Source organism: Scomber scombrus, chromosome 4, assembly GCF_963691925.1.
Source record: "Scomber scombrus chromosome 4, fScoSco1.1, whole genome shotgun sequence".
Taxonomy (NCBI): Eukaryota; Metazoa; Chordata; class Actinopteri; order Scombriformes; family Scombridae; genus Scomber; species Scomber scombrus.
The window spans coordinates 25,170,080-25,197,431 of NC_084973.1; the positions used below are offsets into that span (position 1 = coordinate 25,170,080).

At 39.7% G+C, this 27,352-nt stretch overlaps 1 protein-coding gene across 31 annotated transcripts in view; it reads left to right on the top strand.

Annotated features, from left to right (window-relative positions):
- camk2b1 (calcium/calmodulin-dependent protein kinase (CaM kinase) II beta 1) overlaps nt 1-27,352 on the top strand; it is a 77,121-nt gene that overhangs the window by 12,658 nt on the left and 37,111 nt on the right. For 20 of the 31 annotated variants that reach the window (XM_062418378.1, XM_062418380.1, XM_062418385.1 and 17 more), the window contains exons 3-7: nt 7,508-7,567; nt 8,264-8,318; nt 8,813-8,878; nt 23,261-23,333; nt 26,875-26,977. In XM_062418378.1, coding sequence (XP_062274362.1) covers nt 7,508-7,567; nt 8,264-8,318; nt 8,813-8,878; nt 23,261-23,333; nt 26,875-26,977 — 357 coding nt within the window. Of the gene's footprint in view, nt 1-7,507; nt 7,568-8,263; nt 8,319-8,812; nt 8,879-17,315; nt 17,389-23,260; nt 23,334-26,874; nt 26,978-27,352 lie in introns of all 31 variants that reach the window. The other 11 variants (XM_062418379.1, XM_062418382.1, XM_062418384.1 and 8 more) reach the window with 1 other exon arrangement.

Consider the following 27,352-nt stretch of genomic DNA (forward strand, 5'->3'; position numbering starts at 1 on the left):
GTTTCACTTTGAACCAAGAGCACAGTAAAGGTGGAGTTACTGTAAATGCACACATGTGCCTTCAGTACAGCTGACTGCATGGGTTTAATTTTTTATAGAATGTCAAGAAGCTGTACTGCTGTGTTTCAGCTGTGTCAGCTTTCTCACTTAGCCTCAAATGTAATGCTAATCTTTACTCAAAGTTGTTTTATTTGTTACCTTTTTTAAATAGATGTTTGGTATGTTCAGTTTGTACGTTTGTGCTACATCCAAGTAATATTTTCATAGTTTCAAGGTTGTGTGTTTGGTTGTGTCTGAGTTTATATCAGAATTTGTATATCAAACGAAAGGGGGGGGGGGGGGGGGTGGCAACCATTTATTAAAACCTACCTTGCTGTGTAAATGGTATGTGTCATCATTCCTGGCAGCAGTTTTGTCACTCTTTGTCATATAGCGATTAGTGCAGCGAGCATCTTTTTACTGAGATTAAACCCATCCTAGATTATCCTGTGGCTATTAGCAGGATGCTGACAGTTCAACATCCCAGCGATTGGCTTGATGAGACCTACTGCAACACACACAGGATAAATAATTCACCAGTAGGTTGTACTATCATTGGACCTATACATTTCACTCCAACTGCTTTATCAGGGAGTGCAGCTGCTTGCAGCTTTCAACCATATTTCTAAAGCACTGAATAATCTCCCTGCCTCAACATTTGATAGGAGGACTGATCTGTCCTGACTGGGAGGTGCGCGAGGCTTGTGCTGTGCTACTCACTAATGGATGAGCCATGTTCTATGAAACAGCAAAGCAATGTTCAAGCCGGCAGTGCTGCTGCATACTACTTCTACTCCAGGTCCTATTTATAGCCCCATGACCTATCTGACATGGGCTGCTATAGCCAGGTTTTATGGCAGTTGTGATGACTTGCTGCTCTACTTTAGAAGTGGGATTTGTTTCGGGTCATTTGGTTGTTGTGATATTTGTCAGGCAGCAGGTAAGGTCGGTGAGCTCTGAGCCACGGTTGCAGCAACTTAAGAGAAGCGTTTGTTTAGGGACTGGCAGATGGAGATGGTAGCTAAGGGAAGGGAGGGATCATGTGAGAAAAGGCACCCCAGGCACTTGGCAGCTGAGGGCCATGCGCCTGTACGCCTACATGCCTTTAGCACGGGACTCTCATCTGACTCTCCCTTTCTGTCTCTCTGTCTCTTTCTCTCTTATTACACACACACAAACACTCATATACAGATATTCAGACAGCTGTAGAAGAGGAGCAGAGACTGTAGTGCACTCACAACTGGACAGTGAGCTAATACTGGTTATACTAATCTAAATCTATTACAGCTACAACAGGATTGTGCATAATTATTACATACCAGCTCACACAGCCAGTGTATGCCATGTGTAACATCCTCCTACCACCCCATCTAAATGTTAATGCCACTCCAACACATGTCAACAGGAAATGTAGGCCAGGTCTGTTGGGCAAGGCTTCCAGCCAATCACTGAGCTTGTTTATTGGCAGAGATTTCTGGACAGTGGTGTCCAGAGGTTGCTGTATGGCCTTGTGATTTATCAATATGGAGAGAATTTGTGGTTGTGTGTGTACAGGTGTTTTTTCTGTGTGTGTGCATGTGTGTGCTTGTGATTCACCTGCAATGCAGTAGCAGTGATCTGACCTGGTTTTGGCCAGCCAACTTTGTGTCAATGTCAAATAACCAGGACAGATGTAGTCACCTTACTAGAGTGCGTATTAAGCCTCACTATTAAAATTGAATCACTTTAGCTATAATAAGAGATATAAACAATGATTGTAATTTAACTATTTAAGAAGAAGTGTATTAGTAATGAAAAACATACTAAAAAAGTATGATTTACTATCTACTAATTAATCCAGATTCATCAACATGGTTTCTCAATCTAGACCTTCATCACCTGCGAGGCTGATTATGCTTACTAATTACAGCAGCAGTTTTACCAGCTTTATAATCTGTTTCTAATCATCTGCTCCTGCTGTTCGTGTTTTCTGGACACGACATCATGCAGATACCAACAGACTGCTGGCTTCTGTTACTGAACTGACAGTTCGGTACAGACTGAACTAAGTAAAATCTGCAAACTGTTCAGTCAAATCTCAGCGCTCCAACTCTCGTAACCAGAGAGGATGCTTCACAGACCAGTGAGCAGAGTCAGCCCTCTCATAGTTGAGACCCTTATATACCAGTGTTTCCTACAGAGTTTTGAGAGATTATAGTGGTTGGATCTCAGTCTGACCCATTAGGGGGTCAAAAGTTTGAACATTTTTATGTCAAATGGTGCTACTAGTTGTATAGGAATGAATGGTGATGACACACCCACAAAGCATGGGAAAGAAATGTTTACCAGTTGATAAATGTTCCAAACAAACTAGACTAATAACAAAGAAATCAGATGTGATTATCCAAGTTCAACTAATTAATTCCTTTATACTGTAATTTTTTGACATTTTTCAGTAAGTATCTTTCGTTTCAAGTTCGCGTTGTGTTTCTTCAAATAACTAAACTTGAAATTAACGGCACAAATTAGACTATGGCGGGCCGCCACACTCTATATAATTAATGGGAAACGCTGCATATTTTTGGACTAGGTAATTTTTTTTGTGCATGTTGTAATAACTTAATTTTCACCATTTAGACATTTTACAGATTCTGAAAAACCAAAATCTTATAAAAATTAATTAATCAAAAATATATATTAATCCCACCATTACTGTTAAATGTATAAAAAAAACTATATGACTTAAAGGTGGCTGCCTGCTGACTTGCCTGACCACAGTGCAGTTCAGCACAGTGCATACTCAGACATTTCCCAGTTGCCCAGAGTCATGCTAATGTTTCGAGCAAATGCTCTGAACAATGGTTATATCTGGAGGTGGCTGTCTTTTTACATCTACTCCCCTCTTGAGAGCTCAGTCCTCACTGGTGATGATTAACCTACATTTATTCCTCTCCTCTCCTTTAACACATAGGTTCCTGCAGACTTGAGCTAATGCCGTCCTTGGGTATCTCATTCAGTGAACGCTCAGTGCTTATGTTCCTCTCCGCCATCTATCTCCTTCTGCTTGTCCTCTTTTCTCCACTTCCTCTTGTCTGTCCCCTCAGGATCAGTCCTCACCCTCCTTCCTTTCCCTGCCCTCTCCTCTCATTTCTTATTTACCTTGCTGCATCAGAAGTGCAGGATTGTATCTTATTGACCGGCTGTTTGTCTGACTAAATAAATGAATATTTGAGCACTGCCACTGCCGCATTGAAACAGTTTTGCAACAAACGAACTACAGTAAAAACCACAGTGAGTATGTTATGTTTTGACCAATTTGTGTTTACAGACAGCACAATGTTGCAAAAAAAAAAAAAAATGTTTACCTAAATAGATAAGGCATTAACAAATTTCACTCTTTAAAGAATCCTCTTTTGATAACATACACTCACTGGCCACTTCATTAGGTACACCTGTGCAATCTAATTCAATCCAATACAACAGCTCTGCTATAAATTCTGCTTTTTTCAAATTTATACATTTTCAGTTTTTGTTGACATTGTCAAAAAGGTGATATTCTACTTTATGTTTCTTATTGAGGTCGTACTAAGTGGTGGTGGCTTACTGAGGGGAATTATATTGACTGGTGTTCCTAATATTTTGCCCCCCCTCATGTATGTTAATGGAGTGGACAAAATATTACGAACACCATTCAATATAATGCATCCTAATACAACCATCACCCACTATGACCTCAATAATAAACTTGTATGAATGAAGAATCTATAGCAGAGCTGTTGTATTGTATTACATTAGATTGCACAGGTGTACCTGATAAACAGACCCAAACTGAATCTGCAGACTTCTTAAAAGTTTTCAACGGTGATCCAGAATGAAAAAAATGCAGAATTCTGCAGAGTGTTTTTTTGCTTGTAATGTGATATATTCTATTTATTTAAGATAAGAAAGATTGTTTTCAGTGAATTTGAGCTCAGCCACATTATTCTGGGAATGAAAACTAAGTTTTTGCCCACTATACTATGCATCATAGGCTTGTATAAACTTATAAAAAACTATACATTTTCTCCTTAATAGTTTGTAGTCATCGTTAACACATTTAACCACTATAATCAAAGTAAATAATCAAAATTTCCACTTCAACCTGTATTCATGCAGCCCGGCAAACATGCGTAGATAACAAAGGCTCAGTCTGTCCATCTGGTAGACTAAGCTGAAATGAACCGTAGCACTCACTCAGAGCCAATTCTGTACTTGCAGAATAATGTCAGCAGATGCCACTGACAGAATGAAATGTGATGCTTGTGCTTATGGCATATTTTCCATCATTTGACATTGTAGTATGTTGGATAACATATTTGGGAATGTTCAACACAAGCAGACAATTGGCAATATTAAAAAAACAAAAAACAGGATCAATCTGATGCCATCAGAGAGGGTTTGGCTGAAGGTAGTGGGGGATCGGGCATAGTGAGGAAACTGTAAAGATGTGCTGCTGCATGGACAATTGCTTTATTAGGACTGAATTAAGTATAATTCTTAATTAATACATATTCCAGCTTCAATTGAAATGTACTAAACTGTCTAATTTAAGTATTACAAATCTAAAAATGTTGTAATCGGCCTATACTATGCATCATAGGCTTGTATAAAACATTACAAATTATTCATGCACAATTTTTTAACGATGCACAACTTTCATTGTGGAAAGACACATAAGTCTCTTAAAATTCATCCAATTAGGGAAGCACCAATGAGTATCCGTCCAATATTTATGTTTCTTCCAAATTAAAACATTTATATCTGTAGGCACCACGAGGCCGGGGATTGCCGTGGTGGCCCTTTTATGACTCAATAACTGAAATTAATGTATTGGTAATGTCATGGCCTCAGCTTAATAAGGTTGGTATTGGGACTGATCCAGAGGATTGGATTCAATCAACGGTCTCTGAAATGGTGTTTGTAACACAGGAACAAATGAATGTAAAGAGACATATGGTGTGTCCATGGCCGCTACAAAAAACAAAATAAAGAAAGTAGCAAATCCAAAGCAATAGAGAGCACATTTATAACAGGCAAACTTAATGCAAAAGGAGTTCAAAAACTGTAAAAAAAAAAAAAAAAAAAAAAAATGAAAGAAAAGAAAAATGTCTCAGGCAGGAGGATAAAAAGTGTCAGGCAGTGGTTGATGTAACAACAGCAGCAATCAGCGTCGTCTTTCTCTTTGAACCAAGTGAAAGCAGCCAAGCTTTGTGCGTATTCTCCAACCTTCTTCCTCCTCTGCCCTCCACTTCTCTCCAATACTCCTCCACTCCGCCTCGCTCCTCTCATCTTCTGAGACTATAATCACTGGGCTTACACTTCACTGTCACTCCTCAATGGCAGCGTGAGTGTGTGTGCCTATGTTTTGTCAGTGTATTTGTGTGCATGCCTGTACGTGTTGCATGTGTGTACAGTATGTGCACATTTCCATGTTCGTGCTCCCGACTGTGCTCTGTGCTCACGCAAGCACAAGGTGGTCCACCCCCTGTTATGTGTACGTGGGCTAAGATTTCTGTTTGCTTGATAGCCGTGGAATCCAAATTGTCTCGCATCATTAAGCATACATGTGCAAACACATTAAATTACCTTATCAACATATATATGCAGTCTTCTTTGATTTAGGAGCAGTTAATAATGATATTATTATCCATCCACTCTTTTTTCTGCTGCTTATCTGCGACCAGATCATGGTGACAGAAGGCTAAGCAACATCTTCGAAGTCCTCCTGGATGAGGTGTATAATCCCTCCAGCGTGTTCTTGGTCTACCAGTTGGATGTGCCTGGAAAACCTCCATAGAGAGCTGCCTTTGAGGCATCTTTATCCGATGTCTGAACCACCTCAGCTGATTCCTTTCAATGCAAAGTAGAAGCGGCTTTACTCCGAGCTCCCTCGAGATGTCTGAGCTTGTTACCCCATCTCTCTTTTTTTTTTAAGATGATTTTTTTTCAGGATTTTTGATGTTATTTCACAGACAGTGCAGAGACTATATATGTAGGGAGATCCAGGTCTGCAGGCTTAGAGTTGAGCTGTGGACATTTCGGTTATATGGTGCGCCTTAACCTTTAGACCACCTGAGTACCCCATCTCTAAGTAGGAGCCCAGCCTTGCTATGGAGGGAACTCATTTCAGCAGCTTCTTTCCATGATGTCATCCAGTTACAACCCAAAGCTTGTCTTCATAGGTGAGGTTCGTCTGTTGACCTCACGCTCCATTTTACATTCTCTCGTGAATAAGACCCTGAGGTACATGACCTCCGTATCTGTAATTCATTTCCGGCAGAGAAACATGGCCTCAGACTTGGAGGGGCTGACTCTCATCCAAACTGTTTCATACTTGGCTGCAAACTGCCTCACTAAGTGTTGGAGGTCACTGTCTGATGAAGCCAACGGAACAACATCATCTTCAAAAAGCAGAGGAGCGATTCTGATGTTGCTGCGTTGTGAAATCCTCTCCATGAAAGTCGTTATCTTGATTTTTTTTTTAAATTATACAGTTATATAACTGATAATATTATGTTGCTCTCATAATATGATATATTTCCCATTAAAACAATATGATGGAGCAGCACATAAAATATTTTAGCAGCAGTTTGAAAGGCAGGTTTCTTTAGGTGTGTTTAAAATGGGAATATTGAAGTTTCCAGGAAATAAATGTAATGAAAGTTTTGATTTCTTGGCACAGTATTCTAGAAATAGGTTCAGAGGTGAAAAAGTAATAACACAAGGTCTACTTACTAACTTCTATTTACACTGTTCAGAATAAACTTAACAAACTTAAATTTAAAAGAAAAAGAAAATATTTTTAGATCATTAGTTTTTTCTGTGCTTATTGAAAATCAGATTTTTAAGGAGCAGGCCTGTAAGCATGGTTTAAGACGTCACAACTAGATTTGAAGCCAATTCTGATCCAATATGTAACTTACACAAGTGTGAAGTGGAAACTTGAAGCCTCCAGTGTGCACACATCGAGAATAGATTTTACAGTGAAGTAGGAGACCTCTTGTGTCCAGCAGCTAAATATCTAAGATGAAATATATGTGCAGATTCATATATTCTGAATTTGTAATGGGATAGAAGGATTTGACGCTATTTTAAGGCACACATTATTGTTGAGACTGTCTTAATGTCTGTTGGGGATCTTTAAACATATAATTTTTTGCACGTTAATAGAATTAGGTTTCGGAGAATATTGTTATTTCTCTTACTGTATATTGAAATGAGATGTATATTATAGAAAGAAAAGATCACTCAAACTGGTACTGTGCCTTGTATTGCACATTTATGCCCTTATTTCAGCCACCAATCAAAGGATCAGACAGACCTTTTGATCTGATTTATGACCACCAGGTTCACGTTCCTTACATACTCTAGCTTGTTTGTCTGTGTTTGTATTTGATTCATATTTCCTCTCTCTCTTTTTCTCTGTCTTTCTTTCTCTGTCACCTCTCAGATCACCAAAAGCTGGAACGAGAGGCTCGGATTTGTCGCCTGTTGAAACACTCGAACATTGGTGAGGACATTTTTTATTTTCTCCTCTTACCACCAACCTCACTTCCCCAAACTCCTGTTATCTGTATGATTAAGTAACAGAAACCCATTTTTTCTTAAAAGTAAATTAAATATATATATTTATTCCTGTTTTAATTTTGCATACCATCAATTTGTTACTCCTTACTTCACAAAAAGTTGTAGAATTGTGATTTATTTCATGATAAGATCAATGTATTACTATTAACTAAATAACTAACCCATTTATTACAAAAGACAACACATCTATTATTGATTATCAGAAAAAAAACTCAATTAGTAAGAATATACAGTTCAGAATATGCAGAAAAATACAGAAAAATATAACCTCATAACAGTCCATTTCTGTTTATGAAGTAAGCCACTTTATTGCCAGAGCGTTAACTGTAAATACACATAATATAAGACTCAATTATTATGACTCCCTGTGGTTTCTACCCCCACACACTCTCGCTACCTTCTTATCTATGGTTTGTTTCTTCCTTTTTTTAATCTCCTCGTTAAAATGCAGAAATGCTACCCTGTATTATTTAGAAATGGTCTGGCAAGGGTCCATTAAAAAAAACAAAAAACATATAATAGTTTATAGGTCCCAATACACTGAGATGACAAATTAATAATGAAATAATGATCAGTATCAAATCAATGATCAAATGACATTTATTTTTCTCCTTTCCAGTTCGTCTTCATGACAGTATATCAGAGGAGGGTTTCCACTACCTCCTGTTTGATCTGTAAGTCCTCCTCTCTTCTCCTCTCCTCTCCTCTCCTCTCCTCTACTCTCCTTTCCTCTCCTCTCCATACGTCGCATCTCCGCTGCCCCTTTTCTTCTTCCTCATCCTCCCACCTCAGTTCCCCACCCTTTCCTATACAGTATACAATTACATAACTCTCTCCTATATTTGCCCCCCACTAACACCACCGCCCACGCCCTCCACATCCATCTCTCGGCAATTCCCTCTAGTTTCCATGGTAACGGTGTGGGAAGGGGGGGAGGTAAAAGAGGATTGGGGGAAGAGGGGTGCCGCAGGAAAGAAAAAATGAAGAAGGAATTCTTGCTTTTTAGCCTTTACACCCCCCCACCCCCTAACCCCTCCTCACACACACACTTTTAACACCTCCCTTCAATCCAAACAATCCAAACATCCCAACTCTAATAAATGTGTGTGTGTGTGTGTGTGTGTGTGTGTGTGTGTGTGTGTGTGTGTGTGTGTGTGTGTGTACGCAGGGTGACCGGAGGTGAACTGTTTGAAGACATCGTAGCCAGAGAGTATTACAGCGAGGCGGATGCCAGGTAGGAGCGCAGTCTTCACCCCTGTATGTGTGAAAAGGGCTTCTTCTTGTACTTAAATGGTCTGTTCTCCTGTTTTTTTTTTTTTGTTTTCTTTGTTTTTATGTATTTTTCCTCGTCTTTTGTGACTTTTTGCTCTACACTCGTTTACTACTCTTCTCTCCTCTTCTTCTTACCTACGTCTTTGTTTTTACTTACTGTTCTGCTCACTCTTCTTTTTCACTCTTTGCTCCTCATGTCCCTTTTCAACTTCTCTACATGTATATTCTCGTTCTTACTGGTTTTTTTTCTGTCATTTTTTTCCATTTGGGATTTTTTTCTCCTCTCTTCTCCCATTCTAGCTCCTTTTTTTTACTTCCTCTCTCTGCTCTTTGCAATGTCTATCTTATCTCCTATTTTCATTGTCGTATTACTACCTTTTCTCTTTGCTCATCCTTTCTTTATTCCTCCTCCTGTCCTTTACTTCCTCTCTTACATCAATGCCACAGCACTTCACCTCTCTCACTAACACAGGAGGGACCGTTGAATCCAATCCGAGGTTTGACCAACACCGCCTTAAAAAAATCACAATACAGAGTAGCTTATTGTGATCATATGATATCTTGTAGTATAAACTGAGGTAGAAATATGTCTTTTTTTGTAATAAATGAACGCTTTTTTCCCCAAAGTGTACCGTATGATGGTAAAACTGTCTCTAAAACACCTCATACCTATAGAGACATGTAACACAGAAAGTTGCTGATATTTGTAATGATATCAACAAACTTATTGGTCAAATCTTGTAGTTATGTACCCTTTAAATGATCCAATTAGCTTGGCTGGTGCAGGTGGTCCAGGGTCTATCCCTACTTTAGGGGATACGTTATGTTTACGTTATGTTGCCCCCCTTCCCTCTTCCCCTGTGCTTTCCTCGATGCAATGAGAGAGATTAATCAAGTTTGTAAGCTGTATAGTGTATTTGTGTGTATGTGTACAGTCTCGACTTCTCTCTTTTCTTTTTCTTTTTTTTACCACCCTTGTTTTATATATCTCACTCCCGTCACTAACGCTGACTCATCGACACACACGGTTCATTTTAGCCAAAGGTGGAAGAGGAATTAGAGTAGTGGCGGGTGAACACACGATAGGCTGAGAGAAGAGTGAGAGAGACGGTCGTAATGTGAGTGTTAGTCCATTCAGCAGTGTTGAAAATTAAACAGCAAAATCTGATATTGTTGAAATTTAAGCCACTGTGGCATAACCAACTGTCTTTAGCCCTGTTCTCTACCCCAAAACCTTTTGAATGTAGCTTGAGAACAGTGAGCTCAGGTAATTTGAACGTTATCTAGCTAACTGACTCTGTAACCAGTTTGTATTACATTTTATTCAAATGCTTCCAGCCTTAAGTATCCATTACGTTATAGTTTCATAAAAGAATTGCTCTTATTCTCACTTTCCCCGAGCTAAATAAAATGTAGAAACTACATTTTCGGAGTTTTTCCAGATGAGTTCATGTGCTCATGAAAAAAATCCCCCTTATTAAAAGTGTCTCTTTGATATCTTAGATGGAAAATGATCCCAGGCCAAGCTGGTAAATGTGAGCCGCAGCGCAAAGTTAACTGACACCACATCACATGATTTCTGGGTAATGAAGTCCGTAAAATATGGTTAGTCTGATTAATCTGTTCCATTAGGTGTAATGAAGAGACACCGCTACTCTTGTCCACCTTATAAATGAATTAATTTTTTTCCATATGATTCACAACTTTATATTTCTGCAGATTGTATAGACTGTAATGGTTTTCATGATCCTGGACAGTCTTATTGAACGGCTAGGACACGTTGGCAAACTTCACATTCACAAACTTTAGTGTGTCACTTACACCTGACTTCTTGTCTTTGGACTATGGGAAGAAATGATGTAGACAGATAAGAAAAAACATGCAGCGTTCACATAGGGGCTCTGGTCTGCTGTTTAGGTTCAATCCCTGTGCTGAGCCACTGTGGAACCCAGCTGAAATTTCAGTGAAACTATTTAAATTGTGTCGTCCAGAAATATTTAGTCATCTCCATCACCAATTAAAATAAACCTCATTCATGTAGTTGTACTTTTTCCACACTGGGTTCCCAATTGTTGATATACAAGGGTCTAAAATTATATTATGATTTAGTCTCAACTGTAACTGTGCTGTGTCTTCAGCAAGTCTTCAGTAAAATGTTGATTTAATGAGATGACAGCTGCTTCTGCTGCTGCTGCAAGGCATAGCAGCAGTGGCAGCAGCAGCAACGGGTGGCAAAGAGGCCCACGTGTCACTCACAGTGAAAAGGTCATATCCTACTGTAGTTGCTCTCTTTAATACAAACATATGAATCCTGGCTTTTAGAAAATGTGAAAAATTGTGTACAATGAAATGAAAATTGATTTGTAACTGGTCGATCTCATGACCTTTTTTAAAACTATTTACAGTCACCAACATACTAAAATATCTTTTTGCAATTGTAAGTTCATCTGTAGCTTTCTGCTCCTTCTCCAGAGTTTTCGTTGATGTTAAGCAATGACAGGTTGCATTAAAGATGAAAGCTAATACACCGCAGTTATTTCTTTTTTCACTTGTGTCATGAGATAAAAAAACTAATCAAAGGAAATCTATGCAAATATGAACTTTCAGTGTGTGGGAAATCCCTTCGCAAACAAAGCTTTATCTTAATTCAGCTCATTTACTTTAATTATATCACTATCTACAAGAATAGTTCCAACTACAAAATTCCCCTTTAATGTATGAAGTGATGGTGTCAGCATATTTGGGGCAGAAAGAGGTTTGTAATATAGAAATCTGACTTTCAATCACCATATTTATGTTCTAATGGGTGACTGAAACTGAACAAACAGCCCTACATCATATAGCATAGCAAAAGCTGACTCATTAAGACACATATGCACTAACACATATTATACCGAAACAGATACCTATGCTAATTCTTCAAAGGAAAGAGATTCTGTCTCTTTCCTGTGTGTGTGTGTGTGTGTATATTCATGCAAAAAATGTGTCCACTTGCTGTAATTTTTTTCTTGTTTTTGTTACATAAATTACAACACAATCCATGAAGTCCAAATCCAAGTTATATGCAATTAACAAACAACAAAAAAAGACATAATATTTCTCAGTTGTAGCTCTGTTGTTTGAATTTGACACTGATAAGGATCTTCATGTCACACTGCCCCAGTATCTTTAGGCATCTCTATCAGACACTTCCGTTCATTTAAAAAATGATAACTGTCTCAGCTAATAAATGCGCCTATTGCAACAAAATGATATCAAACTGCATTGTCCAGCTAAATTAAAGCCAACAAATATTACATTCTCTTATAAGCATATATGTCTAATCTTTCCTTTCGAGTGTACAAAGCTTATTGCCCTTAAAAACTGTATCTTCTCTGCACCTTGAGTATTTTTAGCCACTACATGTCTCGGTTAGTCATTCGAACCATGAGTGACACTGTAAAAATGAGGTGGCCAGATTCTGCTGTTGTTGCTTTTTCAAATGTGGTTTTGTTTTTAAAAAAAAATTGCTCTAAGGCAGTTTGCTAATTGTCTGGGATTTTTTTGCTTGTTCCATCTCCGGTGCGCTATGGAGGACATTTGTTTTTCCAAACTGCATATTTAGCAGTTGCCAACTGGAGACAGAAAATTATGCTTATATGGCAATGAGCTTCTGTTTTGGCTTTGGTCCAGTCTGTTTTTGCCAGCTAACAAAAGCTGAAGTGATGCACAAGACATGTGTGCTTGATCCAGTGTTACCTGTATTCTGTGTTTCGCTGGCTTTGTTATATGTGAGGTAAATACAGAGATGTCACTGTATGTGTTGGTTTCTTGTTTTAGTTTTGAGGATAGAGTTACAGTATCAGAGTCTTGGGCGTGTGTGTGGGCTGCCATGCACCTATTGTATGCTACTGTGCTAATAACTGCCTATTTAAACCCCCTAGTGATTGCTGTCTTTCCCACCCACCTTGTAACCCCTGTAGTACTCCTCCCTGGTGCATGCACACACACAGCCACACACACACTCACTTTCCTTTCACCTCCCTTCTGAATGTCAGTGATCCAGGCCAGTCCCCCCCACACACCCTCCCATACCCCTCCATGCCCGCACCCTTGGAGACCAGCAAGAAGTGGGACTTTAATTAGCTACGATAATTAGTCACACACACACACACACACACACACACACACACACACACACACACACACACACACACACACACACACACACACACACACACACACACACACACACACACACACACTCTCACTCACACTCACACTCACACACACACACAACATCTATTTTCACTAATGTTTTATTGAATTACACCTAAAGCTGCATGAAGGTTTTTTTTACAGCAATAGGGAGCAGACTGACTAAAAACAAAGTCCCAGAAACACAGCGTTGTTGATTTATTAAGTTGTTCTGGCTAACGTTATCTACGTAAACTTTCAGCAAACATGAGCTTCCCATACCTCTGTCCACCTTATGAATCTTAGTCTCATATGTGTAATCAATATCTTGTTTTTTAGCTTCTAGATGATAGACTTACCAGCCATCGGTTTACTGAAGCTCTCTTCACCTTTATGCTGGGCAGGGGGAGTAAACTCAGTTGGTCTCAGCTGCTAAGTTTTAACACTGACGACTACCATTTGTATATAGAGGTTGATTAGATTGGTGAGACTCCAACCACATACAGCTCTGACTACCAAAAGAAGAACTCAAATTATTTAAGAGTATTAAAGCTGGATTTATACTTAATGCAAGGGGTTTAATGTTAGTCCAACCGTAAATTCTACAGTTGGCAGGTTTTGATTTATGTTCGGTGTTGTATTTCACCTGTTAATAGCACCGCTGCAACACTAGATAGATATAATGAACGTGATCGGGCCATATGTTGCTTTAAGCGACAGCTCATTACAGGACTGGAACTACATCTAACTAACTTGTATTGCACCATGTCTCATTAATGATTATGAGACTAATCTGCAGGAGGTATGTTAATTTGATGTAATTTACTTGGATAAGAGCATAGTGCACATTTAGCATACGGTTTATAGTGGAACGGGCTTTGCTATATGTGTGCATGACTGAAAAAAAAATCCTCCTCAACATCATACATTTGTTGGAGAAGACACAAGCAGCCAAAGCTTAACCACACATATCACCAATCTTGCAGTCGACATCACATTTTTGAGTCAGTCAGCTACAGCGTAGTTACAACAACCACATGCACAGACTCTGTAGGTATGCTGTAACCCCACAACTAATAAATATAAATCCAGCTTTAATGTTCTTTGTGCCCAGGAGTCATTTGATTGACTGTTAGTTATTGCACATTTACACATGGATGGTTCACACTTTAGTTTCATTATCAGGTTGTTGTTCATACTTATATTTTCAACCTCACATTTATTTCTGCTGCGCCACAGCACTGACAACGTGAGATGAAGGGGTGAGAAGGCGCCCTCTCTTGACATACATGCTGGCTCTGTGCTTGATTTTCCTCCCAGTACCACTTTCCTGCAGAGAACAGTGGGACATTGTAGCTCAAAGTGCTGAGCAAGTCACATTTTTTGGGCAGTGTGGTGACGGCAAACTCTTTTTTTTTTGCCATATTTGCACCACCAGGAGACCATAAACAGACAGCCCCTAGAAATGACACAAATTTGTTGTTTTTGGATGGTGCAATATTCGAGGCAAAAAAAAGATGTGGGATGTAGATGCTCTCTTTTTTCTAAATGCTATACGCAAAAGTTCAGTGAAAGGTCAGCAAAAGTTTCCCGTCACTTTCTCTTCATATCAAAGAGCAGAAGTCTGCTCAAACAGCAGGACGAGAAAGTGTGATAGTAAACAAATGTAGAGCGGATCTTGGCAGAGAAATAGGAAATAATAAAAATGTGGTGTCCTCTTTTGATCTAAAGTCAGAGGTATGAGCTGTAAAACCACCAAATGGGGAATGGATCACAATATCAGTCATAATGAATACTGATACCTACATTCACAGTAGAAAAAGATCTACCAAACATGCAAAGATTCCTACAGTGACTTTCCCTTGCAGGCGCTCTTGCATTCCTGTAATGTGAACAACCATTTCTCATTATTGGGTGGATTACTTCAGACAGCTCTGTGTTTGTTTGGAAATCTTATTTTAATACACTATAGATCAAATATGGACATAATTTGGACACTGCATATTATTAATTCTTACATTGGCCTGAGTGAGGCACTGCCAAAAAAAGGCAAGGTCAAATTTCGTGCTGATCAGGGACCTGGTCATTAGTGGGTGATGATGCGTTTACTGTAACTTTATTTTTTACTCAGAAGCATCCGGTACCTTCGATGAACCCGTCTTGTTGTTTACTGACTGGAGTTACCTGAAGCTGATTCTGCATAGTTTGCTTTTTTTTGCTGCGTCGGTCTACTTTGCTTTGCTTTAGTGCTATTTTAATTGCACCATTATTCATTGTTCACTTTGCCAGTTATTGGTTCACGAAGCACTGACCCAGTCCTCACTGTTGGTTGCTGTGTGAGGGGAAAAAAGTGAGAGAAAAGAGTTTTAGAGTGTCGTACCTTTGTAGATTTTTGTGAACTTGGGATAGTTTAGGCGATGTGAGGTGTTAAAATTAGACTGTGTTTCTGTTTCTGTCGCACATTACGAGATTCCACATACTGACACATCCTGAAGTTCACTGTATCACTGCTGCGAGGTGAGATGTTAAACCAGTGGAGGTCAGCAGAAGTTGCTAAATACGATGTATCACATGATAGTGATGAATGTACTGAGAATTATTATCCGACTCTGCTCATCCTCTCGGCTTTATAGAGCTTTATAGCACATATCCGCTCGTTGTTTAGCTGTCTAGCTGCAACCTAACCGTTTTGGCTCACTCTCGGCCGCATCAGGCAGTTGCGGTTAGAGGAAAAAGCTCTGTATGCTACCATCTCAGCACCAAACAGACAGCAAACAGACAAATTGGTGACAAGCAGGTGGACACGGTGGAGCATTTAAATCTAAAGATCTGGATAGTTCCCTCAGGAGTTCAAGGGTTAGGGTTAGGGTAACCAAAAATGAAAGTGAATATTGGATTTTTATCCCACAGGTAGCCAGAAGCACAACTCTGAATAGGTGCTGGATATGTAAATAAGCAAAAATGTACTAACAAGTAACACCATATCAACTTAAAAGGTAAATGTTTGTCAAAAAAAAAATTATGTTGGATCTGTCAAATGAAAAAGTAACGTCTCTGGGTTTCTGTGAGGATACATATTAAACTCCAGATGAGATAATAAATGTAGCCTGTTGGAACTCATAAATATAGTTTTCTGTGTTTTTTTGTGTTTGTGTGTGTTTATACGAAATAGAGCACACACACACATATATCTCTCTCATTCTCTCTCTCAGTCCTCCCACTCACTAGACAGTGTGGGTGTGGATCCTGCAGGCTGCCGGTCTCCTTGCGCCTGTTATTAGTCACATATTCTGCTAATTACACTCTTCCATTGCACCAAGCCTACATACACACATGTACATACACACCAACTTACACAATAGACTGAGGTAGGTACGCGTCTCTATTGCAGGGCACAAACAGTGATATGCGTTCTTCTTTTAGTGATGGAAAAATAGCCCTGGCTTCAGCCCACCAGTCCTCTATGATTCAGTTTCATCCTATACATAAGTGTTCCATTTCTTTTATCACTCTTTGCTCTTGAAAAGCTTCCTATCTTCTTTTTCACAATCTGTTACCGTTGTTTTTGTTTTTTTACTTTTGGTTTTCTCCTCTCCTCTCCTCTCCTCTCCTCTCCTCTCCTCTCTCCTCTCCTCTCCTCTCCTCTCCTCTCCTCTCCTCTCCTCTCCTCTCCTCTCCTCTCCTCTCCTCTCCTCTCCTCTCCTCTCCTCTCCTCTCCCCCCCTGTCCTCTACTCTCCTCTCCTCTCCTCTCCTCTCCTCCTCTGTTGGTGTTGTTGTGATTTTTTTTTGTCTGGCAGGTTGTTCTGTTGTGGCTGCTCTTGTCTCTCATCATGTTTTAAAAAAGCAAAACGAAACGTTTTTGTCTCCTCCACCCACATTCAACCACCCACCCTGCCCCTTCCAACATCTCTATTATCTGTCTCTTCCTCCTCCTCCTCATCTCCTCCTCCATCTGTCCTCTCCTCCTTTCTGCCGACACCTCTGTCACTTGGCCTCCTCCTACTAACCTAACCTGCCATTTTCTCATCTTTTAATTATTATCCAATGTCTCATTCATCTTGCATTGCCCCCCTGACTGTCACTTTGTTCACATGGCATCCATTCTCCTCTCCTCTCCTTCACTCCTCCCCTCCTCCCCTCCCCTTCCACCTTCATCCCATCCATCTCCATTTCTCGTTTCACCCCCCCACCATCCCCTCCTCTCTCTGTTTTGTCTTCACAGTCACTGTATCCATCAGATTCTAGAAAGTGTCCATCACATTCACCAACATGACATAGTGCACAGGGACCTGAAGGTTAGTATATAAAGGAGCATCTGCATCCCTCACACCCCTCCCTACCTCACCTTCCCCCCTACAACCTTTGCCTGCCTCCTTTCCTCCCACCCCCCCTCGTCCCTTTCGTCCGTCTTTCCTTCCTTCCTTCCTTCCTTCCTCCGTCCTTTTTTGACGTCTGTTTGTGTTGTTTCTGTCCGTTTCTGGTCTGATGTCCGCCTGTCCGACTTGTCACTTTGTATTATCTCCTTTTTTTGTGCCTTTTTTTATTTTTATTATTGTATTGTATTCTTTTAATCAGAGGTTCCTGGCCTGCCTCACCCACAAACCCCGCTCCTACTACCCTTCCACCCGCCCTCTGTTCAAAATCTTTTTACAAACAACTACATAACAAAAGCTTCTGTTGCACTGACTGACAAGCAGATCACTCAATGAATGGGCCTTTCAGGCGCCATCTCAAAACTCCCAACACTCCCACTCATGTAGTCACTCTCAAACTTCTGCAGGTGTAATAAATATCCTTGTTTACAAAGACCCTTAACCATCATTTTCTACCATCAGGCTTGTAAAAGAAAAAAAAATCCAAAGAAATATTTACGATGATCTTCATTGATTTTTTATTTTTATTCCCACCTACACATTTTTCTCTGGCTTTGACTCACTGATTTTTTTTTATTGTCTCGATCCTTTCATTTTCAAGACAGCCTCATTCAACATCAAGTACATCTTTGTAGAGGTGTTTTGAGATCTTTGAGGTAAAAGAAAAATAAAGATTTATGGTGTTTTATTATATTCTATAAAAACATCTCCATACACAAACAACCAGCTCAAAAGAAGAATGTCTCTTTGCTCTTAAATTATCCAACAGCTATGTCAGACTCGCAGCATCAGAGTAAAATGTTCAGAACAGTTACGCAGGATGCTGTTGTATACTCACAACGACAATAAATGACAATAAATGACACAAAAACTGGGGTCACACTTTTTATGTTTTAATTCATTTACTTGGTATTTAACCCTCACATACTGTTCATATTGAGACCTTTTGCAGGATCCCTTAATACTCTCTATACAAAATTTCTGCACAACAACATTCATAATTATCTCATAAGTCACAGATAAATGTGTGTTTAATCCATAATGATGATTTCAGAGAGCAGAGAGTTCATTCTTTTTTTTTAACGCTTTTTGTTTGTGCTGAAAAAAACCCATTATATATATAGTCCTATGTTATTAACAGAAAACGGGGGAAAATAAGTTCAATAAATTACATTAAATGTGAAGAATATAACAGTATTTTTTGAATTTTTGAATAAATTCGACTAAAATTCCACACACAAAAAAGTGCTTTTAAATGTTTTTTGTATATTCTGGGTCACATAAGGAGCAGTCATCAAATTTAAGTCTAAAAGAAAAAAACATTTAGGGTGTTTTTATTGCTCTCAAATGTAAAGTAATGGGTTACATTAGTGACAGTATGTGAGGGGTAATACACAAGACATACTTTCATTTAGTAGTTAAAGTGAAGGGTGAAAAGGAATACCACATAATGGATCATAAAAACAGCTCATATTGGGTGCGATATCTATGGCATGACCACCCGTGACTGTTAACTAAGACAGGAACGTTTGAGATGATCTCTGAGACGCAAACACACACAGACACATGCGGAGGATTCTCACCCTGCGGGTTACAGAGCTCAACAGCTGACAAAGTGGGGGAGGATGGTCATGGACACACACACACACACACACACTTATTTAACTGCGTGCATACCTATACGCAGGCTCACATTTACGTATGAATGAGAGTGCAAGAGAACACACACACACATTTCATAGAGTCGTTTAGCCTCGACGGCAAATTTACAGACACATGCAACCACATGCTCGTGTTGGCTTTAAGTGATCACTCAGTGCGCACACACACAAACATGCGCACACACACATAGCTCTTAGCATTTGGGCCATAGATGTGACCTGCCCAGTATTTATTCATTGGGAGACCTTTAGAAACAAGACACAGGATTCTAATTTATAGCTCTGAACTTTACAGCCATGCCAGTCCATCTTTCTCGCTATCACTGTCTCTCTGTTTCTGTTTCTGTTTCTCTCTATCTCTCTCTCTGTCTCTCTCTCTCTCTCTCTCTCTCTCTCTCTCTCTCTCTCTCTCTCTCTCTGTCTCTCTCTCTCTCTCTCTCTCTCGTTTCTCTCATGTTATAATATTTCACAGACTGGCCAGACTTCTAATTCCAGATTCATTTATTGATTTTTCTTTAATTGATCGTAGGAAATTGTGAGACCATTTAAAAGCACAGGAAACAAAATTAGGGTTGCATTACGCAAAAGTATGACTGTGGTCTCTGGTGTTAAGTATCTGGATTTATACTAAACATTAATTGACAGTTTAAAAATGGCCGCCATTTATTCAGACTTTTCTCTCCAGATGCCAGGATGGAGGGGCTTTTCTATTAGATGCAAGTGAAATTAAATGAAAACTTCATGGCTGCACACAAGAAGTAATCCATGTAGCTGTGGTTACTATATGGCAATATATGAACGATAGCCCATACTGTAAAGTTAACAGAGGAATTCCATAAATATCAGCTGTATATTGATGGTCACGGTCCTGTTTAAAGCTTCAGTTATCCAAATATAATACTTTTCCATCACTTTTTCACAATTAAAACTCTTTGTAGGCTATTAAAAAAAATGTGTATTTCCCCCCCAAACTAAATGTATTCTTGAGCTAAAAAGTTAATTCTTGACCTTGGAAACAGTAGTTGGCAAAAGATAAATAAAATCTAACTAAGAATATACTCTCATCTCTTTCACCCAGTTTTAATAATTATCCAGAATGTGTGGATATCTCTAAAGCAGGAGAAAGAAAACCAAACACAAGACTTAATTACCGCCTAACTGCTGGAGCATGCTGTGCCATCACGGTGCTGCAAATAAATCAATAGAGTAACAGCTGCATCACATCCCCTAAATTACACACAACAACCCTCTAAATGACAAAACAAGGTTTGTATTTTCTTTAACTTTTTTTTTTTTTTGTGACACATGCTCACTGAAAGATTCTTCCTTAATTGCCCTCAGGTTTTTCAACAATACTGAGAGGTCAGCAAGCCGTTGTTAGCTCATCTGTTACTAGCCAATTAGACTAATGACCTGTCAATTACTCAAAGGCGACATTCAGGGTAGAGCAGCAGTCCAGCAGTATTTTTCAGTATGTGAGAAAACAATGTTTGAATCAGGAAATGAAAAAGATTACATGAAAGAAAAAGTGTTTTAGTAAAAATTAGTTATTTAAGTATTGTGCATACTCTATTGCCACGGTTACCCATCCAATGAGCTTTAAAAGAAAAAAATCAAGTTTAATTCTGAAGTTACTTGCTTATAAGGTTTTTCAGTGTACCTACTTTCCTGCAGATAGGTTAACATAATTGGACTTCAGTCAATGTTTTTGGCATTTTACACAGCCTTTCATTTCAACTGTATTTTTTTATGGTTGAAAAGATAATTGAACTTGAATTTGACTTCCTACATTTTTCAGAACAATGTGACAGAAAATATGCACCAACTCTATTTCCAAAAGTGTAGGTGGAAAGAGCAATAGTGTAGTAAGAGCAAGAGAACATCTCTTTCCATTATCCGAAAGCTTTCTTGTAACTGCAAAACAGACTGAACAAACAACACAAACACTAAAAAACATACAGCACTGGTGGGGGCGTGTCTTCCATTTGAATATTAGAGTAATGCGTTTAAAGACTCATCAGATACCAAAACAATGCACGGGGGTTTACAATATTAGGAAGAAGGATTTTACTGCTCTGAACAGTTGTCACAGCCTCAGTCATTTTATCTTTCATCACAACAAACGGCAGGTTCTTGACAGTGTTCCTGTTACAAAGTAATTACCAGGAATATAATACATATAAATGATTGACAAACACAGCGCAGTTCAACTTCATTCACTCATTCCAATTTTTTGCCAGAGCCCTCTGTGTCAGTACTCGACTTCATTAAAATGATTGACGGGGCTGCATTTTTTTCTCACAGTGCTGCTGTCAGCCTGAATGTGGCTTTGTTCAAAGTTTCACATGTTTGACTACATAACATTATTGTCTATTAAGCCTCCATTTGTGAAATTAGTTTAATCTTCAATGATAGTAGCTCTTTCTTTTTGAATCCTGAGGGACTGTTCAAACTCTGGCATTAACTACCAAAACTTAATTTATTTATCAGATATCTTTTCTCTTTTTTTTTGGTGTCATCATCTCATAAAGTAAATATTTGGGATTTAATATTTAGAATGACTAAAATGTAAAATACAACAGCAAAATGTTGCCCAGAAAAGTTTCATAACCAGTTGATGTTTGTGAAATGATTGAGTTTTTTATGAATCCACTCAAAACAAAATAATACTGCATCTACTCAGTACACATACACTCACACTCAGATCTCCCCCTGAACTTTGTTGAACTTTGACTGTCAGTGCACAGGAAGCACACATGCACGGTCAAGCTTTTGTTCACACCCAATGCCACATCCCCAACAGCACAAAAGTGTTTTTGTGTGCAAGTGTGCGTGTACGTGTGAGTGCTTGTGTGTGTGCGCGTGTGTGTGTTTATGTTCGTGCCGCACTGCATCGGTCTACATCTCCCACAGCTGGACCCAGGCAATATACACATCCCTATAAACACATGCTCATGTTTGTCTGTCTCATTTTAAATACATATAAAATGAGACAGACATATCCTGCCCCCGTGCTCAGATATACTACCGAGTCTCTCTAGGCTCTCACCTCAGTCTCCCCCCCCCCCCCCCCCCCCCCCCCCCTTCGCTTCCCGTCTCACTGTTGTTTTTTTTTTAGTTTTGGGTTTTTATTTTTAGTGTCCAGTGGCTAACAGACATCAGAATGACAGATCCTGTCAGCAGAGGCCAAATAGACTGGCGGAAGACATGGCATTGATCCCAGACACATCTTTTAAATGTTATTAATTGCACAATGACTCACTCCTTCCCTTACCTCCTTCATCAACGCCTTGTGTGCCCCCCCCCCCCCCTCCGATGGCCAGCCACACTCTCACACCCTCTTTCATCACCCAAGGCCTGCTGGCTATAACATGGAGGGAGGTGGGGTATCTATACTACACCTACAGCCTACTGAAGAGAAAAAGGGGTACTTAGATGAGTATGTCTATGGATATACTCATCTAAGACTAAGAATATAGAGTATCTAAGACTAAGTATCTAAGACTAAGCATATAGAGTATAGCAATTGGTTGGTTGCAGAATAGACTGACTCAAAGGAATCTTCTGTTGCAGATTACCCACAGCCATACCTTTCCAGGCCAACCGAGTCGAACCCAAAGCTATAGTCAAGCCCCAAAAAAGCTCACCTAACGAAGGTCGTTGATGACATCTGCTACTATACAGAATGTACGGTCAAATTTATTCCCACAGTAACCAGTTTAAACGTAGGTCACGCTTAATGTGGGAAGCTGTACCAAGAGAGCAGAGCAAGGGTACCACAGCTTTTGTCTTACAGTTTTTGTAATGTAATGCACATCATTGAAAAGTCGGCAGTTAGATTGCTAACTTTCAGCTAGCCAGTTAGAAGCTATTTAACTGCCTTTTCAGTAAACCCTGGATGTGCGTTTAGCTGTGGGCCAGCTAGATTTAGTGTAAGGTGAAAGTGTGACACCTGGCAACAGAAGAGCCCTTTCAACCCCGGTTCTACCATACCCTCGTACTCCTCCACCATACCTCTCCCTCCTTCCCACTCTTCCTTCCCCACACCTTTGGCCTGTGCACGGGATTGTAAGCGCTGCTCAGACTAACATGCGCCCCCCCCCCTTCCCCTTCCCCTTGGTGTTTGCATGCAGTCATTGCATCCAGCAGATCCTGGAGGCGGTGCTTCACTGCCATCAAATGGGCGTGGTGCACCGGGACCTGAAGGTGAGTGATGGGGAATCACCTTGCTGTCCTTTTTTTAGAGAGTGTGCTTATATATTTATATAAGGCGGTTTGTGGTTGTGTTATTCGTGTAGTCTGTATACGTCTAATGTGTTCATGGGAAACTGTCTTTAATGTGTGTGGACATAATGTCATTTGCAATGCCTCAGGACTCAGGGAGGGTTTTGAATCACCCCATTTCCCTCGGAATTAACAGCTTCTGATATAAATGCATTGGCTGTCTTTCTAACCCCTATATAAAACAATGTAGACCTACATAATGGCTGTTTGCACCGTTAGAAAGCGATTTAGAGTCGGGCCCAAAGCTCCTTTCCCCACTCAGAGCTACACCATTCCCTACAGCTTTATGGCACTCGTCATTAACTGTGAAATACCACCTCCGACATTTTTCTGATGCTGCCCAGCCATACACAGCCTCCAGCCCTCTCCAGTCACCTTCTGTTCCTGTTGTGTAAACACCCGCTACCTCTACTCTGTGGAGATTTCAAAACACGCAACGCTGGTCGTGTTGGCTGACCAATGCTTGCGCTCTGTTAGCTTTTAAGAAGAGGATCTGGTCATTGCACAGCTGGCCCATTTATTGTCGATAAATCCATTCAAGACGGCCCAGAGGGACATTTAACCTGACTTCTGGTTCATTTACTAGTCAGAGTGAGTTGTTAACTATTGATTATCAGACCCCTGTGTGGTTTTGATTGTCTTTTTATAGATCAGTTAATGACCCTCACTGCTTCAAAGATGACACCTTATTTTCTGTAAGCGGTCATCAATTGACGTCTGATGTCGTGACTTTCCTTTATATTGGCTGACTGGCTGAGTGCTCTTTTTGTTTGTGTGGCTGCAAACTGAGAGCCTGTTAGAGCAAGTTTCCTAGAACTGAAGGATTGCTTCTTCACGTAGTATATCATATGGTTCATATTGAGTTTTGCTCTCAAGGATTTTTGCTAAGCTTGAGAGACATACAAGCAATAACAGCATAACCTTGCTTAATGTAACCTGTTGACTGAACTAACCAACAACTCAAGTTTCAACTTTTGACTTCATGGAGTGATTCATCCAAACAAAACAGTTCCTCAGATTTGATGAGCAGTATGTGAATCATTGTCTAAACCTATAAATGTACACAGTCCATGTATTGTACCTGGTAGTTTGTTCTGTATGTGCATGTTTGTTTGTCAGATGTTGTTTTGCATGAATCACTTTGTGGAGTAGACCTCTTCTATGCAAATATCAGTCCCCAGCATTCCAGCAAAGGCGTGTTGTGTTTATCAGAACTGTTGTGGCTATTTCTTTATTTAGCCGACACGCCTATCTGGTTTCACACCCAAGCATCCGAGAGCATTTCATGCAATAGGTCATAGTGTGATGACTGAGGACAGCCCGGGTGACAAGATCCCTCAAATTAGGAATTAGGTTATGGCAATTAGGATGACAACACAGCGAACAGATTGATATGTGTGCCAAAAAAAAAGCCCTAAATTGTACAGGCTGTGCAGCAGATGGTAAATATTTTCTTGTCATCTCAGACATGAGTGTACGTTCATCAAAGTAACTTTCCAAAAGAGTGTTGTTTTATGTATTGCTTTCAAGTGTCTGGTTGGCAGTAGTAATTTTGATACTTCGCTCTGACTATATTCTAGACACACAAACTTTGTAATTTCTTCAAACACAGCTTTTATCAGAGTAAAATGAATTAGGGGTAGTTTCTCTTTCCCCACTGCAGCAGGCTGCTTTAATTGAAGGTCTGTATCTCTGCCACTTCCTCTGAAGGAATATGTCAAGAATGCTGCAGCATCTCCTCTTCCTCTCTTGACAGGGAAAAAAGGGAAGGGAGAGAAATAGGGAGAGATGGGAATCATTCCTATTCCAACATCCGCTCCAGACCTGCTCTCAAACACACAGCTCTGTATATCCTCCATATACTCTTCCTCTCTCTCTTCCCTTCAGACAAACCAATTGCAAGTCATCTGTATTCTTGGCTATGTGTCCATTTCTAAGTGTACATGTGTATGTGTGTGCTAAAGAGATGCAGAGGGAGGGGTGCGCTGATGTCAAAAAAATGACAGTGATCGCTGCTGTTACATCTGTACGTGTGGCCTGGATGTTTCACAATCATGTTTATGCACCTTTTTAATGGAAGCATATGCTTCATCATAATTTCCACCCACATCCATTTTCACGGATTATCTTACTGCTGCAGTGTTGGCAAGTTCTAACTCCTCCGTTTACAAAAGAGTAAAGCCGAGTGGTAGAGCTGGGAGAATGTGATGACACAAGTTAGGCACAGCGCCTTAGGATTACTGGTGGCTCACTCACAGTCTCTCTCTCTCTCTTGCTAATTTTCTCCTCACTTACTTATGTGCTCAAAGGCTGTAAAAGCACACTTTTAAGTCTCTGCACTTTAGATACATAGTATTCCTGTGCCTCTAAACAAATTAGCTGAGAGGAGAGAACAGCAGAGGATGCAAAGGCATGCTGCTGCAATGCAGGGGAGGCAGTGACAGAAGTGCAGCCTAAATATAATGTCCCCATTCCCTTCGCACTATAAGGGTGCATTTGTGTCACTATTTAACAGTTAAGCTTTTTAGTAAACAGATACTGTACTCAAGCTAATTGGCAGAACATTATAGAAACTTTATTTAGTGTTTTAATGACCAGAGAAAACTTATTAACAATTAAAAATGTACACATTTCAAACTTTTCGAACGCAGGTGTTACTGTTGACATAGTTGCCCTTAGTATATGCAAAACATTAGTCTACTGTTCTGGTTATCAATTAAAATAATAGCACAATTGCCCATGCTATGATAAACGAGCAGTCTTGATAGGTTAGGTGACTTTGCACATTTAAAAGTAGTCATATTAGCTCAGCATGTGTAAGTAAGCTTAGTAGCTGGCCAGGTAATTTTCCAACATCATGAAATCTATGGACATAAATTAATAAAACTAAAAAAAAAAGTCTATTTCATATTAATTAATACTTCCCACTGGAGTGCTTTATTGTCATTCAAGATTGCTAGGTTTTTAAAAAAAGAGGAAATGATTAAGGGAGATTGAAAGAGATGTAGAGAGAGAAAAAGTGATAAAGAACAGGGGCCAGTGGGGATAGCAGCCCATTATTAGAGCCCTCCTCTGACAAAGAGTAATGAGCCTGGCTGCATTATCTGGGCCACAGAGATGGTGCCTATAGACTACAGCACACCACACAAGGCTAAAAAAGCACTGCAGATTGACTGGGCTTAATACTGCTGAAATGTGGGCTAACTGTTATTGTATAGCTTTTATGTAACCACACAAGTTATTCAAATGACATCTATGTCTCTGTGTGTGTCTGTGTTTTTATGCAGTTTGAGTACAGTGTTGAATATCATTTTGTGTACTGTATGATACTCACAACAAACTTTGTGCATGCATAGTTATCTACCTCCATCTTCCTCCACCAGCACAGTATAGTAGTATATGCTTTGTACCCCATCCTTGAATTGTTTGATAACTTCGGTTCTTTCCTCCCTCCCCTCCCTAGCCAGAGAACCTGCTCCTGGCAAGCAAATGTAAGAACGCCGCAGTGAAGCTGGCCGACTTTGGCCTAGCCATCGAGGTGCAGGGCGATCAACAGGCCTGGTTTGGTAGGTACAGCACAGACAGGAGTTTATCACTGCTTGGTGAAGTGGAAAGTCAGACCCACTTTCTTCTGTACTGTCCAGATTATGATTTAATATAGTTAATGTTCTAACAAATGGCTCGACTGAATCCTCAAATCCTGAGTTCTGATGAGCAAAAAATTGAATATCTATTTAATTTTGATGTGTGGTAAAAATGACAATAAACAAATTTGATTTGGTTTGATTGTTTTTGAGAGTAAAAGGATTCTGTTAACAGAGTGAGTGACTTCAGTTAGTAGAAAAGATTGTGTTTTCCTAAAGTTCCTGAACTATGATTTGTGCTCAGTTCTCTTTGTGTGCATCCCTTGCGGTCATGGAAGAGTAACTGTAAAGATGTAT